The sequence below is a fragment of the Saccopteryx leptura genome, chromosome 3 (genome assembly GCF_036850995.1).
Source record: "Saccopteryx leptura isolate mSacLep1 chromosome 3, mSacLep1_pri_phased_curated, whole genome shotgun sequence".
In the NCBI taxonomy this organism is placed as follows: Eukaryota; Metazoa; Chordata; class Mammalia; order Chiroptera; family Emballonuridae; genus Saccopteryx; species Saccopteryx leptura.
The window spans coordinates 367,059,197-367,074,171 of NC_089505.1; the positions used below are offsets into that span (position 1 = coordinate 367,059,197).

General features: G+C 54.8%; 1 protein-coding gene across 4 annotated transcripts in view; it reads left to right on the plus strand.

The window, feature by feature from the left end:
- The window catches only part of KHDRBS3 (KH RNA binding domain containing, signal transduction associated 3), a 162,024-nt gene extending 154,131 nt beyond the window's left edge, over positions 1-7,893 (plus strand). For 3 of the 4 annotated variants that reach the window (XM_066379565.1, XM_066379567.1, XM_066379566.1), the window contains exon 9: positions 185-849. In XM_066379565.1, coding sequence (XP_066235662.1) covers positions 185-276 — 92 coding nt within the window. In that variant the 3' untranslated portion in view covers positions 277-849. Of the gene's footprint in view, positions 1-184; positions 850-1,827; positions 1,893-7,691 lie in introns of those variants that run through there. The other variant, XR_010750516.1, reaches the window with a different exon arrangement.
- Positions 7,894-14,975: the final 7,082 nt, after the last annotated feature.

A 14,975-nucleotide genomic window follows, 5' to 3' on the forward strand; every position in this document is an offset into this window, starting at 1 on the left:
TGAATTCTCGTGTGTGTGTGTGTGTGTGTGTGTGTGTGTCTGTGTCCATGTGTCCACTACGTCATGGTGTGTATCTCCAATCTGACCGGTACGGTAAGTTCAGGGCTGACTTAGATTCCGAGAAATGATGGTGGCAGGACCCCCGGCCATGATCTAACTGTGATTCGTCTTATTTTTTTTTCAGGGCAAGAGGAGTGGACCAACTCCAGACACAAGGCACCGTCGTCGCGGACGGCGAAGGGCGTGTACCGGGACCAGCCATACGTCCGCTTCTGATTGTTGTCTGGTGTGAAATAGCCCATCCCCACCAGCCCTGTAGACTGTTTCAAAGTAATTTTTTCTATGAACAATCCCTTTTTAAATAAATCCAAATGCTTAACATCTGAATGGATGGAACCTTAAAACTACTTTGTGGAAACATCAACTTGGGCAGAAAGAAAAAAAAAAGACATGTAAAATTTTGTTATTTCCAGTCTGTCTATGAAAAAAAATTAGGTCATCAAAAGGAAGAAAAAAAAAATAACTTTGATTAACTAGTGTTAAACAAAAAAATAGGTTTACTAAATATGTTAATCCATCCTTTAACATAAGCTTCACCTTTCATTTTAAAGGTTTCCATAGAGCTTAGTTATTTTATCTTTCAGCCATATGCTAGTTTTTTTTCCTCTTGCCAACATGCGTAAAAAGAGAAGCCAATTACAAGTGCAAATAATGTGGTATTCTTTTGTAACTCAAGTCTTGAAATGTTCTGTAGTGTTAAGCAAAGTTTCCTCTTGCTTGATACTAAATAAACTTTTGAAAGAAATTTTGTGTGTGTGAGCTAACAGTTTCATGGGGTTTTTTTTTTTTCTCCTTACTTAAAAAGGCCTTTATAAATAGCGGTAAACAGGGAAAAGGATTCGTTTAACCAACGCTTGTCATTAAAAGGGTCACACTAAATGTCTGTGCAACTTATTTTAAAAGCGGTATAAAACTAAATGTACCATTCATCATATACTCACCGTAGACTTAAATGCTGTTTAACGAGTCCAACTGGTATCAGACTGCTTGCGTGGCAACGTTAAAAACAACGCAAAACCCGAATCTTGTTTAAAAACTGGTTTTAAAACATAACTACTGCTTTTTCTGAAAGAAAAAAAAAAAGCTGCGGTCAGTGTTCACCTTGTCAAGCGTTCTTTCACTAGTGCAACTTTGGATTTTTTTATGAGACTTTTGGTTCCTTAATGAAACACCTCGCTCCATGCTGGGAACAGTAAGCACAGAGCTTGTTAGAGACACTCTGACTTGACTAAGTGAGGTCGCCCTCGCCCAGGCGGAGGACGTGCAGCCCCTAAACGGTCTTCGTTGCCAAAGGTAAATAAACCAAATAAGGTTCTAATCTCACTTAATTTCTCTTAACACAACTACTAAAGCTAGGGAGGTTACTGAGTTAGCCGGTTTCATTCTCCAGTTCAGAGAGGTTTTTTTTTTTAAGATGATCACCTTAAATTCTCACTTTAAAAAGTCTAATTTGTTGCAGTCATCTAAAAAAAAAAAAAAAAAAAAAAAAAAGCTGTAGTCCATCCAGTGTAACTGGGGCCAGGGACACCCTCTTAAACAAATGTAAAACCGCATAACTAGTTGTTTGTAACTCAGTCTTCCGCGGGTCATCCAGAGCGCTTCCCAAAATGGACAAATATGTAACAAAGTTATTCTTTAATCATTCGGCTTCAGTTTCCTTTTATTTTTTTGTTTTTTTACACTGTAGCTTATATAAAAGTGTTTGATTCTTTATTTCTCGAGGGTGTTTCTGCACCTGGAGTAAAAGAAGCTCTTTTCTTTCGTTAGGAAGCGTCAGCCATGCGTCTGCTCATGTCCAAGGAACAGGTTGTGGTCCTGGAAGCCCAATGCAGGTGAGCGTCTTCTGTTCCAATTATTCTGATGGGTGGTGGACAAGGATGATGATTTCCTGCTTAGCCAAAGTCACAGGGAGAATGTCCCCCGCTGGTTCCTGTCAGCAGCGCCGGTGCGTGTGGCCGATGAACTCCAGTCGGACAAGGAACTGCTTGAGCGTAGACAAGTCAGACCAGGCTGGCTCTGTCTGTGCGGGGGACTATGGCCACCACGGTGTTTAAGTGTGTGGTTACTTGCTTCAATAAGAATCTAACAGCCTTGTCAACAGCATGAAAGAGTTCCCCGGATTAAGTGCAAGAGCGGTTTACCAAACTCGTGTCATCAGAGGGTCCCACTTTCTTTTTTAAACTGTGCATGTTCTATTTTTGTGGCAGGAGTTTACAAAGGTGTGCTGGAAATGTTTCACAGTAATTATCTTAGGGTTGTGGAAGTATGATGTGTGTGGGAGAGCTTTTTCTATCCTTTCTGAAATTTGCAAAGCAAATAATTAACTTTTATAGGATTATTCAACGTATGTTATATAATTATTTTGTAAGATTTTTTTTTTTTTAAATCTAGGTGTCTGAGAGGGAAAGGCACCATTCATATGGTCTCATTTTTCAGACAGACAGAGGGCCTGTTTGTTTTTCTGAACCGTCAGAAGCGCTACCGAGGCCCTGACATCTTGGAGTCTTTTTTAAAAAAAGTATTTGTATTTGAACTCCGCCCCTTCCTGTGTGGCTGTGCGGCTGTGGGCGAGCCTCACCTTGGGCCTGAGCGTAGTGAGGAGGACGCCCGTCTCCTGTAGCCGTTGTGAGCACGGAGTGAGATCCTATCACCGGGTGCTTTGCAATCCGGAAAGGGATACGGTAACGTGAAGGTGGATTGTCCACGTTGAGGGCTTGTGTTTCTTACGTGTGGGAAACGTGAGCTTTTCATTTTTCACAGTAGCCAGAGTTTGTCTGAAACAGTTCAACAGCCTCAGGAAGAATACTGTGCCCCTCCGTCTCAGAGACGAAAATAAGTTCATTTCTTTTGTTTCGGTCTTTGCCTTCCTCGCACAGGAAGGGAATGGGACATTTTAATGTTTTTTTTTTCAGTGTGCAGTGTTGTATTGAAATTTTTCACTAGTTTTTATAATAGGTAATTTTCTTTTTAATTTTAGGAATTGACATATTGAATAGTAAGTGTGCAAATTTCTTCAATCAAATTATGGAAGGTCCCTAGAGGGTCCAGTACCCAGGTGGTCTTCAGAGCTAATTCACAGGAGTTGTGCAATCTTGTCTGTATTAACTTTCTAAGAGGAAGCCATAGGACTATCAAGATGGGTTGGGAGCCAGGAAGGCCAGGCGCCACCAAGAACACCGCTGGCCGGGATCTGTCCTGCTTGGCTTCCAGCCACTTCCCTCGGGCGCCCCGTCCTCTGCCAAGACCTGCGCCTTCCCGTTCCCACAGGAGGACTCGCTACAGCAGGGGTCCCCAAACTTTTTTCACAGGGGACCAGTTCACTGTCCCTCAGACCATTGGAGGGCCAGACTATAAAAAAAACTATGAACAAATCCCTATGCACACTGCACATATTTTAAAGTAAAAAAACAAAACAGGAACAAATACAATACTTAAAATAAAGAACAAGTAAATTTAAATCAACAAACTGACCAGTATTTCAATGGGATCTATGCTCCTCTCGCTGACCACCTATGAAAGAGGTGCCCCTTCCGAAGTGCGGCGGAGGCTGGATAAATGGCCTCAGGGGGCCGCATGCGGCCCGCAGGCCGTAGTTTGGGGACCCCTGCGCTACAGGATCTTCCCCTGCCCCTGGGAACATACTGCTTCGTTCCCCAACCTCCCACCTCACCTACGTCTGCCCCCTGGTGTTTGTTTTTTTCCTCATTTGACCTTTCCTGAGCACGAGCTCTAGACTAGACACGGAGAAGGCAGTGAGAATACACAGGTCCGTAGGGAGGGGACCTGACATTGATGTGACTGAACAGCCATGGAGGTGGCACCCTGACCGGCCGGTACGCCTCATCCCGTCCCCTGGAGGTGGCACCCTGACCGGCCGGTACGCCTCATCCCGTCCCCTCGCCCATGATGTCCCCGCCCGGCAGGCAGACCAGGCACAGCCCTCTGCGCTCTCCGGGGCAGCACGCTCAGGTCACACGTCCTCGTTTCAGGGTCCAGAGGATGTGGCTCCCGTTGGTCCCAGGTTGTCATGTGACCGAGCCCCTGCCCTCCCTTTCTGTAAATGATTTCATCGAAGCCTCACACCTCTAACAGGTGTCGTCCCCGCTCACAAGGGGAGACACTGAAGCTGCAAGAGGTGAAATCACTGAGGTCGTAGTTTTTCAACCGCGGGTCCGTGGAAGAGTCGCCCACCCCGATGCTGTGGGAGGCTAGAAACCGCCGCCTTAGGCAAGGACTCACCTTGTCGCCGGGAGAGCCACGATTTCAGCCTCCTCTTAACCCTGAGGCTTTGGTCTCGACTCTGATGCTCCCTTCTCAGTCCTTCTGAGCTGGCTCCAGCTCCCCGTTCAATTAAAGGCTCCTTAAGAGCAGGGGCTAACTTCCGTTTCCTGGTATCCCTGAAACGAACCCCACATCCCTGAGCATTGGCCAGACGCGCTGACTGCTAACCACCACCGCCTCCCCCTCTCCACCCCCCCCTCCATCCACCCGGATTCCTTCCCGGGGAGAGTCTTTGTGTTCAGGTTCTGACTCTTTGCAGAGGGGTGGGCACAGTGGGTTTCTAGTGGTTTTAATGGAAATAAATCACAAATAGTACAATAGCGATACGAGAATCAACTATTTTTGCATACTCACAACTGTGAACCTATTTTTGCCCACCCTGTTATCTCAGGTACCCTGAGTCGAATCAGTGCCCGTGTTCATTGGGACGCACTGACTGAGCATCCGCCATGATACAGCCGGTGACACTCTCGTCCTCGAAGGCGCCGCCGTCTCCTGGGGAGACGGGCAGGGAGGGCGCCAGGAGCAGGGCTCTGACACGCAGGCGCACGGGAGAGGGACGGGTCCGTGGGGTGGCGAGCGGCAGGCGGGGGTGCCGGCTCGGTCGTTAGGACCCGCTGGGGGCGGACGCACAGGGAAGGCGTCCCTGGAAGAGTTTCTGTCGCAGCCCCGTCACTTACCCGCTACGGCACCTTGGGCGAGCTGCTTAACCTCTCTGAGCGGCAGATTCCTCACCCGTAAAACGGGCACGGTGACTTGTCCCTCGGAGCACGCCAGGCGCAGAGAGAGGCGTCCACCCTTCTCTCTCACTTCGCACGAACGTTTTATAGCTGTGAGGACACAGGGCCATCGGGAAGTTTCCACCACGTTAGATAACGGGAGCAGGTAATTAGGGCAGGAGATGGGGAGGCAGGGCACGCAGTGAAGGCTCCTGGGTCCTGCTGAGAAGCTGAAAGGCAGGGACACCACTTTGGAATGCCACGTCTCCTGGGCTCCTAAGCCGGCCCTGCCCCCCCCCCCCAGGAGACAGTGCCTGTTCAGCCTGTGCTCCAAGGAGAACTTTGTGCGGACCTCTGTCCGTCCCGGTTACTGGTCTGGGAGCCAGACAGCGAGTGTCTTGTTAGAGGACGGGGCCCTCACCTTGTCACCTTCCTGTCCCGTCTCAGCCCAGAGTCGGGAGGAGGAAAGGTCTGGCAAGGCAGTGAGCTCGGAAGGCTGACACTGTCAGCGTGATCCACGGGGTCCTGACAGGCTGTGTTAGGAAGAGTTAGCAGAGATGGAAGGACAGAAGCAAAGATATGCCTCATGTTAACTGATAGTGTTACAGGTCGGACAGCCTAACGCCCTCGGCCTGACTCGGCACTGGACAGTGGCTCGGGTCACCGTGGGTCCCAGAAATTAAAACCGAAGATTTAAAGAAAGAAATGTAGATAAAAAGGCAGTCCGCCACCATCTAAGCCACTTTGTAGGGTGTATGTGCCGAATATGAATACCGAAGTTTGTTACTTTTATGCAAATGCTGTCTCCTGTTGTTTCCGTCAGTGTCTTGCCGATGGAAAGGGAGACTTGCATCATTGTATTTAAAATGCAGGAGCTCCACTTTCTGCTGATCTGTGGTGCTTTCCTCCTTGAGAAAGGCTGCGGTCTGCGCTCCGTCCTCCCATCTAGCGGAGCGCCCCAGCCAACCAACAGCTGTGGGTTCCGAGTGGACTCGAACGTCAGAGGTCTTAGCAGTCGGCACCGGATGCTGAAATTGTTTTTCACATCTTGGTATAGAAGTCCTTCCGTGGCTTTGATGGCTCTTGGGACAAAGCTCCTTGGCCTGAGCGGAAAGCCCAGTTCGGTCTTGGTCTCCCTGTCCCTCTGGCCACCGTGCCCCGGCTGCGGCCCCCACCCCACGGTGCTCCAGCCTGGCCCAGGAATGCCCCGTCCTGCCGCTCTCCTGCCGGCACCATCTCGGCCTGAAGTCACTCTGCCTTCCCCTGCCCACCCGGCTCCAGGTAGAGCCACCCGTCCCTGTCTGCCCAGCGCTGAAGGGAAAGGAAGCCCAGTCTCTCCTTGGCCCACTGTCTCCTCCTCTGGCCGTGCTCGCGCCCCTGCGTGAGACCCTGCCCAGCTCTCCGAACCCCGCCGCAGGCTGCCCTGGGACTGGCTGTTTCCACCCAGCACCACCGGCCCCAGCGGGACTGGACGTTGCCGGGCAGGGGCCACGCCTGTCGCCTGGGCCCCGTGGACCGGGGCCTCAGTGTCTGGCAGACAGTGCAGGAAAGCGGGTTAGGGTGGCGCAGGCCTAACTGTAGCGAGGCAGAGTCAGTCTTCCATCTGCAGAGAACGTAACGGGATTATTAAGTGTCGTCGTGTGCATGTGTGTGTGATCTCGTATGACCGCCTCCGCCAGCCCGACCCGGGCCTGACTCACCTCTGCACGAGGCTGGAGCTCTGCACTGCGTGGACGTGCTCACGCAGACCCCAGTGTGTCACAGGGACCCCCAGGGCGGCGTGCGCGAGCGAGCCGGCGAGTGAGCGAGCAAGCGTGCCCGTAGCTCTGAGCGCGCTGACGCGGCCACTCTTCGCTCTGAGATGCGTTCCCAGTGGAAGTGCTGTTTCCTTCCGGAACCACTGCTGCTTTAGTATGAAACAGCGAGCTGGAAAACCCACGTGTCCTTTACCTAATGGTACTGCGTTTGCCAGGTGCAGAGCCCACGCTTCCACAAGAACCCGGTGCAGAGCTGTCCACCCCCCCACCCCCACCCCACGGGCCCCCGGCCCCCAGAGGCAGCGGCTGGCACTGCCTTCGTGTGGAGTCTTCCCACGTGGTCCATGCATGGGCAGGCCGCAGGCTGGTTTTTAGTTATTACCCACGGCCACGACTTTTTATTCTAATCATTACTATGTTTACATACAAGACAGCATGCTGTGCCAACCCTGCCTCTGCCTTCCTGAGCACACACACGTTGTCTTTAATGTCTGCTTTTCTCGGCCTGACCTGTGGTGGCGCAGTGGATAAAGCCTCGACCTGGAAATGATGAGGTCGCCGGTTCAAAACCCTGGGCCTGCCTGGTCAAGGCACATATGGGAGCTGATGCTTCCAGCTCCTCCCCCCTTCTCTCTCTCTGTCTCTCCTCTCTCTCTCTCTCTCTCTCTCTCTCCCTCTCCTCTCTAAAATGAATAAATAAAAAAAATGTCTGCTCTTCTCTTTTGTACTGTTTTACATAAATACCTTCTCTTCCTGTTAAACTTCCACCCGCCTGCTTCCTCTTCCCAACTCCCGCCGTTCCCAACCTTTCACCGCCGAGTTAAGTATTTGTTCCTTGATGCGTACAAATCTATTCCATGTTCCTCTCTTCCAGGACCCTCTCTACTGTGGGCTGCTGAAGACACTCCGCTCACCAACACGCCTTGTCAGTAAAAAAAAATTCACTTGGGAATTTGAAAATCATCTTATGATTATTTTTGGTAAAAATTTTGTGCTCTGTGAAATGTTCTATGAAATGGTATGCTTTTTAATTTGGAAATTCTGTTAAAAGGGGAAAAAAGCCTTATTTTGTGGTCTCCTAATAAAAGAATAACCAGCGATTTGTATATTCCGTAATAAAGGCTACCTGCCCGATCAGCCGTCTCTTGCGTTAGCACGGACCTGGAAGAGCCAAGTCCGGTGACAGCAGCACGGCTCTGACCTTCGCACGCCTGGCAGCCACATGCGGCTGCCTCTCGCTGCAGGAAGTCAGGACTCAGCACACAGTCCAGACTGGTCCGTCCCACTTAGGGACCAATAGACATGAGAGCCCTGTGCCAGAGGCAGCCCGTCACCTACCAGGTGGGCAGGACAGGCTCCTGTGGGGCAGAGGGGCCGCCAGGGAGGAGCCGGCCTCCACGCCTCCCCGCGCTCCAGGACGGGGCAGGACAGAAGGTCAGAGTCCCCGTGGACGGCGCTGTTACTCGCTCCTTCTCTCTGGCGGTCATTCACTGGAGCGTTGTGACTTTAGTGCCGTCCACCCCGGGAGGACCTGTGCTGTTCCTCCTGCCAGGAGCTCACACGCCATGTTCCCTAGCCTTGGGGTTTCAAGAACAGTCCCGTGCCTTGTGGAATGGTCACTTTCCTTATCTCAAAATCACGTGTCCTGGAGGCCTCCGCGCTCGGTGGGGGGTGTGGCGAGTGCTGCGTGAACGGCGTTCTCTCTCCACTCCAGGCCACGCCCCGAGAACGCCCCGCGCGCCCCCTGCGGCCCCAGGTCGGGCCTCCGCATCCGTGTCCAGGCAGACGTTCCTCCCTCTCAGAAGCGCGGCTGGACGCACAGTGCAAACCCACAGATGATGCGTTACACACGATGGCACACCTGAAACCCGTATAATTTCATTAGCCAGGGCCCCCCCCCCCAATAAAGTTAATAAAAATTTAAATAAATACATGTTAACTGTAAAATCCAACCAACCGATCAAACAAAAGCATGCAGGCTGGACAGCCCAGCCGAACCGAGCTCGCTGCCCCGAGCCGGTGGGGAGGGGTGTGGGTGTGAGCCCGGGCCGCCGAGGTCAGCTCCCTCTGCCCTTCTGACGGGAGTTCTAGAACATGCTTCAGACTGCGGGAGATGGGAAGGAATGTGAGCGCCCCCTCTCCTCACAGCCTCCCCACCCCACAGGCCGTCAGCCCGCGGATGAAATCCCTGGGTTCTGGGTGCCACTCGCCTGTTCGTCCCCATCTCCTGACCCCACTCTGAACACCCGACACCGGCCTCTCACTTTGCTGCCTACGTTACTCACACCATTCAACACACTGAGACTGTCGTGGGTGGGTGTGGGGCGCAGCACCAAGCAGAGGGTGCCCGTGGGTGGAGACGGACCATCACCCGGGACACCCCTCCCCACCCCCCCACCCCCCACCCCCGTCCCTGCACTGGCCTTTCCGCCCACAGGACACACTGCGTCATAGGCGTCTCTGTATCCCCAACTCAGCCCAGGGCCAGACCCCTAGCGAGAGCTCAGGGTGTCTACACGGTCGCACCTCCGTTCTCAGTCTGGGGGATACAGCGGAAAGGGAGCTGTTGAGCACAGGGCAGTGAACAAAGGTCCCCAGACTAGGAATGTGGCTTTCCTCTCCTCCCTCAGCGGGGACCCTCCTGCCGTCCCTGACTTGTGAGCGGCAAGTGTGGCGGGCGGACATGACCGTTCCAGCCCTTGCTCACAAACAGCTGAAGGACTGACTCCCTGTGCTTGTAAGAACGACAGCTGATGGCCTTCCGAAACTCGACCGAACTGTGTCCGGGCCTAAGCTCGCTTTTTAAAGAGAAGCCTTCGTGGAATTGGCGGCCGCCTTGCCACAAGCTTCCCTCTTTCTGGTGGCCCGAGGTCTGCTTGCCTAAAGTCGGCTGGGGGACCCGAGCCAGGGGACTTGGCAGGGACAGGTCGGAAGGTCAGGCGGTGTTGCTTTGTGCCGCTCACAGCTGCTGGTGTCCCGGTTCACGGAACTTCCAGAGTTCCACTCGCTGACGGCCCTTCCAGCTGCCCGGCGCTGACCTCGCCCCAATGCCCAGGTCTGTGCCCCCTAACTGCCCTCAGCACCGACGCGTGCGTGGGAGTTTGTTACAAGAGTCACAGGGAAGCCGGCGCAGCTGGGCCTGGGTCATAGCCCAAAGGAGCAGGCTCGGCTGAGCTGGGAACTGAGAGGAATGAAACGCTGCCCCACATCAGAGCGCCCCTGTCTGCAGAGCGCCCCGACCCCCAGCTGGGGCGAGGAGGGCACTGGCCCGAGCACAGAGAAGCAGAAACGGAGAAAAAGAGGGAAAACGGGAGCCCTCGCAGGAGCTCCCGGGCAAGCGCAGACACTTGTCTGCGGGTTAATGACTTTCTATTTTTAGATGGCAGTGCTGTTTGTGACCTGCTTTGTAAACAGCTGCTTCACGGGACAAATCAGTCATCCTGAGGTGGGGGAGGGGGAAAGGCCTTTCTCCCTCCCTTCTCTCTGTCTGTGCCCCTCACTGTGTTTCCGGGTCACCTCCAAATAAACCACAGTAAGTCCTCACGACTGAGGGCGGTTGTCTGTAGGTCTTGCGACTTTAGGCAAAACAACGTTTAAGGGAAACCAGTTTCGCCACAGGCTCACTGATCCGGACAGCAGCTGAGCCCCCACTGTGTCTCCTCCACCTTGTAACAGAATGACGTAGAAAGACATGACGTTATTGGAAGGCTGACACACATGCACTTGAGTCCTTCTCCCACGGTCTGCTTTTGGGGGGGAACACAGGCTGTATGTGGTCGATGAATGTCCCCTGAATATTTCCGTTTTCCGATCTCCAAACCTGTCAGTACCAGTCTGTTACCCGAGGAGGCAAGAGAGACCTCATAGGTGTGGTGAAGTTAAGGACCTGGAGGCAGGAGGGGATCCCGCCTTCCCCAGGGGAACCCACTGCAGTCATTAGAGTCCCTCTCAGAGGGAGGTGAGAGGGTCAGGGTCAGAGAGAGGAGGGGTGAGGACAGAGCCAGCGACGCACTGAAGACGGAGGAGGAAGGGGCCTCCAGAGGGTGGACACAGTGGGAAAGAGGTTCTTCCCTCGAGAGCCCCAGACAGGAACACGGGTCTGCCGACACCCTGGCTTTAGCTCCGTGAGACTCGGCTGAGCGCATGCCCCGCTAACCTTCCGACGGTAAGGCCGTGACATGTGAGGGCACTGAGTGTGTGGCAGTGCGTCCCGGTGGCAACCGGAAGCTAATACACCCGGGACGGCTCGGGGACCCGTCCTTGGAGGCCATCAGAGGGGCTCGGGGTTTGGAGCGAGGCCAGCCCGCCTCGGATTTCCGGGCTCTGCTAATGAGCTGGGACGCTGCGGGTGAATGACACACCTGGTTTCCAATCTTCTGACAGACTCTGAGGCTACTTAAGAGAAAACACAGCAGGACACGGAGGCCAGGAAGAAGCCAGGGGAATTTATTTTATGTTTCCTTTAAATACCAACAGCATTTTACATTCTGTGAGGAGGAGACGCACCAACCCACTGCCTCCCAGGAGAAACGGATTGCTCCTATTAGTTTCATAATTGGATTCGTACAAGCGGGTAGATGTTCATCATTTCTGTTTACTTACTCCCGTGCTTTGTCTCACCATTCCCCACGGAAGGGTTTGGGGATGGTTCCCGCAGTGCAAGCACGCTGTACTGAGGACAAAAGGCAAAGAGGAGGAAGTATGGGGGGCAGCCAGGGGTGGGGGGTGTAGGAACTGAGATACCGCCAGAGGAAGGTGAGGCCTGAAATGGGCCCCTGAGCCGACTCAACACACAGGTGAACTCCATCAGCCTGGGGGCGGGGGCAGAGGGAGGAAGGTGGGAACCAGGAAGCCTTCCTGGAAGAGGCAACACCTGAGCTTCATCTTGCGAGTGGATGCGTATTGGCCAGGGAAAGGCAAAAGACAGACTGAGCAGAGCATGATGGGGAGATGTGGAAAGTGGGTGCGGGGATTCCGGCAGGCCTGCAGAGCTGGAGCAGAGAGGGGTGAGGGGAGGGAGGTGGGGAGAGGGGGAAAAGGGAAGGAGGAGGGAGAGCAGCAGGGAGGAGGGAGAGGAGAGGGAGGAGGGGAGAGGGGTGGGGAGGAGGGAGAGGGGAGGGAGGAGGGGAGAGGGGAGGGAGGAGGGAGAGGGGTGGGGAAAAGGGGAGAGGGGTCAGGAGGAGGGGAGGGGGCAGGGAGGATGGAGAGGGGTGGGGAAGAGGGAGAGGAGAGGGAGGAGGGGAGAGGGAAGGGAGGAAGTGAGGGAGGAGAGAGAGGAGTGGGGAAAAGGGGAGAGGGGTCAGGAGGAGGGAGAGGGGTGGGGAGGAGGGAGAAGGGTGGGAGGAGGGGAGGGGGCAGGGCGGAAGGAGAGGGGTGGGGAGGAGGGAGAGGGGTGGGAAGAAGAAGAGGGGCCAGGAGGAGGGGAGAGGGAAGGGAGGAAGTGAGAGGGGAGGGAGGAGGGAGAGGGGTGGGGAAAAGGGGAGAGGGGTCAGGAGGAGGGGAGGGGGCAGGGAGGATGGAGAGGGGCGGGGGGCAGGTAAGGCCCCGTGGGAAGCTCCAGCAGCACCTTTCACTGCCTCCCCGAGGAGCTAGAACTGGACTTTGAGAAAGGGCACTGGGGAGTCGGTTGGGGAAGTAGCATCGTGAGGTCCACATTTTAGAAGTTAGCTGCTTGTGGAAGGGGGTCAGAGGGGTCAGGGGACCTGCTGGAGGCACCTCTGACAGTCCTACCTTATTGTTTTCCTACACGCCCCCTCCAAGACTGTGCGATAAACCGTCTCACGGGTGTACAGGAAGGAGACAGAAGCAAGGACCCCATAAGCCCACGAGGCCAAGGTTCTCTCCCGACCCCCCTTTCCCCAGCCCTGCGCTCAGCCTGATCCCCTGAGAACCAGCCCCCGGCAGCCCATGGAGCCCAGGAGGTGTTCCCAGCAATGCAGAGGGACACTTGGTCCAGCAGTAGCGGGTCCAGAGGGCCCCAGATCCTGCTGCCACTGGGTACCTGGGAAGCTCTGTCCATAGGGACACGGCCTCCCTGTGGCCAGAGGGCCACCTTTCACCCTGTCCCCGTCTCTGCAGAGCAGCAGGGAGCAGCCCTCCCCATGCACTGAACGCGCTGAGGCGAGGAAGGCAGGGGCTCAGGTCCCTCGCAGGTGAGGGGAGCTCAGGGGAGATGTGAGGTGGGCGCTGGCCCTTCGCCAGCGCTGTGCGGGGTGGGGGGTGAGCCCACGACCTGCCCCCGCCCTTGGGTTTCCGAGCCGTGTCCATGCTCAGAGCTAACTGCCACGGTTAGTGCTCGAGCTGTCCTGGGACCCAAAACAAGGACACCCCTCACGACGAAGGGTGCATGTGGCGTATGGGCTTCTCAGGTGCCACCCCAGCTTCCCCTCAGGTCTGTCCGTGTCCCCGTGGGCAGTCGCCTTCACTATGTCTCCTTAGTAGTGAACGGCACCCGACTGATGGCTGCTGTGAGGGTCCCATGTGATAGCGAAAGAGACGTGCTGATCACTGACCCCGACGGAGGGCCTGCAGCCAGTACACGTTCGCTGCTCTGTTATTAGTATCATCGTCATTATTCATCACATTCCCGATGGGATTACTGCAGCAGGAGGCTCAGAGCTGTGCAGAGGTGAGGTGGGACCCCCCGGGACCCCCAAGATGATGAGGGGCAGCATCGTGCCCAGCGCTTTGCACACCTGGGGACAGCCGGGCTTTCCCGAGTCTCTCACTCGCGCTGGGCTTTGGGCTTTGTACCAGAACCTCCTGTTCCACGTGTCAGACAAATCCAGAACAAGCGGGCTTTCAGCCAAAGGGGACTTACTGACTCGAGCTGGTGAAGAGTCCAGCGGGCAGAGCTAGCCTGTCCCACGGGCCTCGTTCCGGTCTGGCCGCCGCTCTCGGGTCTCAGGATGCGCCCGGGCCTCCCAGGTGGCCCCCCTTAGGCAGAAACTCCACGGTCCACTGTGATTGGGTAGACGTGGGTCACGTGCTGCCAGCTCGCAAGGTGCACATTCTGATTGGCCCAGCCCTGGGTCCCAGGGATACAGGTGCCGCAGAAGGGGCGTGGCTGGGAGCTACAGTCCGGTTCCGTCCGGTCCGCAGGGAAGGCTCGGATTTCTGAGCAAGGCATGCTTTCAGTCCGCCCAGCGGGCCTGGGCCTCGGGCAGGGAGAGGGGACCGCGTCGCGGGCGGGAGTCACAGATGCTCTGCTTCCGGGCTTCTCCTCCCACCGCGCCCGTCTCAGAACTGGAGCGCACCCACCCGTCTCAGAACTGGAGCGCACCCACCCGTCTCAGAACTGGAGCGCACCCACCCGAGGGTCCGCAGACTGGGTGCCCCTGCGCGAGGCTGGCCAGATTTAGGAAACTGACGCACAGGACAGGATGCCCCGCTCCGTCTAAATTTCAGAGAGACAACAAATATGTCTTCAAGTACAGCCTGTCCTGTGCAACTCTGGGAGCCTGTTTTACTTGAATATGCAGTTTGTCTGAGACTCAAACTTAACTGCTGTCCTACGTTTCATCGGAAAATGCTGCTCTCGGGTCCCCATTTGTTTTGAAGCATCCTCGGAACCTTCACAGAGAGATTACGCTTGTTCTGCGTGGCTCTGGGCATGACTCACACCCATAGCTTCAGCCTCCCGCAAGACTTCCCAGCTCAGGGTGATGAGGAACCTTCCAGCACTCAGAGAATAAAACCCCAAGGAACTGTGACCTAAACAGGATAGAAGTTTGTCTCTTTCTCACATAAAAGATGCCTACACATCAGTCAGATAGGGTACCCCGGTACAATGACTCCACAGAGCTCCCACCCTTCATCTCCATCCTCCGTACACGTTTCCATCTGAAGCATCACCTCAGAGGCCAAGAGGGCTGCTGGGGTTCTTCTAGCCATTGCCTCCACGTCCCATGCTGGCAGCAGGAGGCAGAAGGAAGGACAAAAGGGGTATCAGTCTCCGCTAAGTCAACTCTTCCTCGCACGACCTTCTTGGAAGTCTGTCACAGCATTTTGGCTTCTGTCTGCTTGCCCAGTACTTAGCAGTTTGATCCGTGCAAGGGACAGTGGACAATGCCGTCTTTAACAGAATGCATATAGCCTGCATGGAATAAGGCTATGGAGGAAGGAGAGAGGGAGAGAGAGAGAGAGAGAGAGAGAGAGC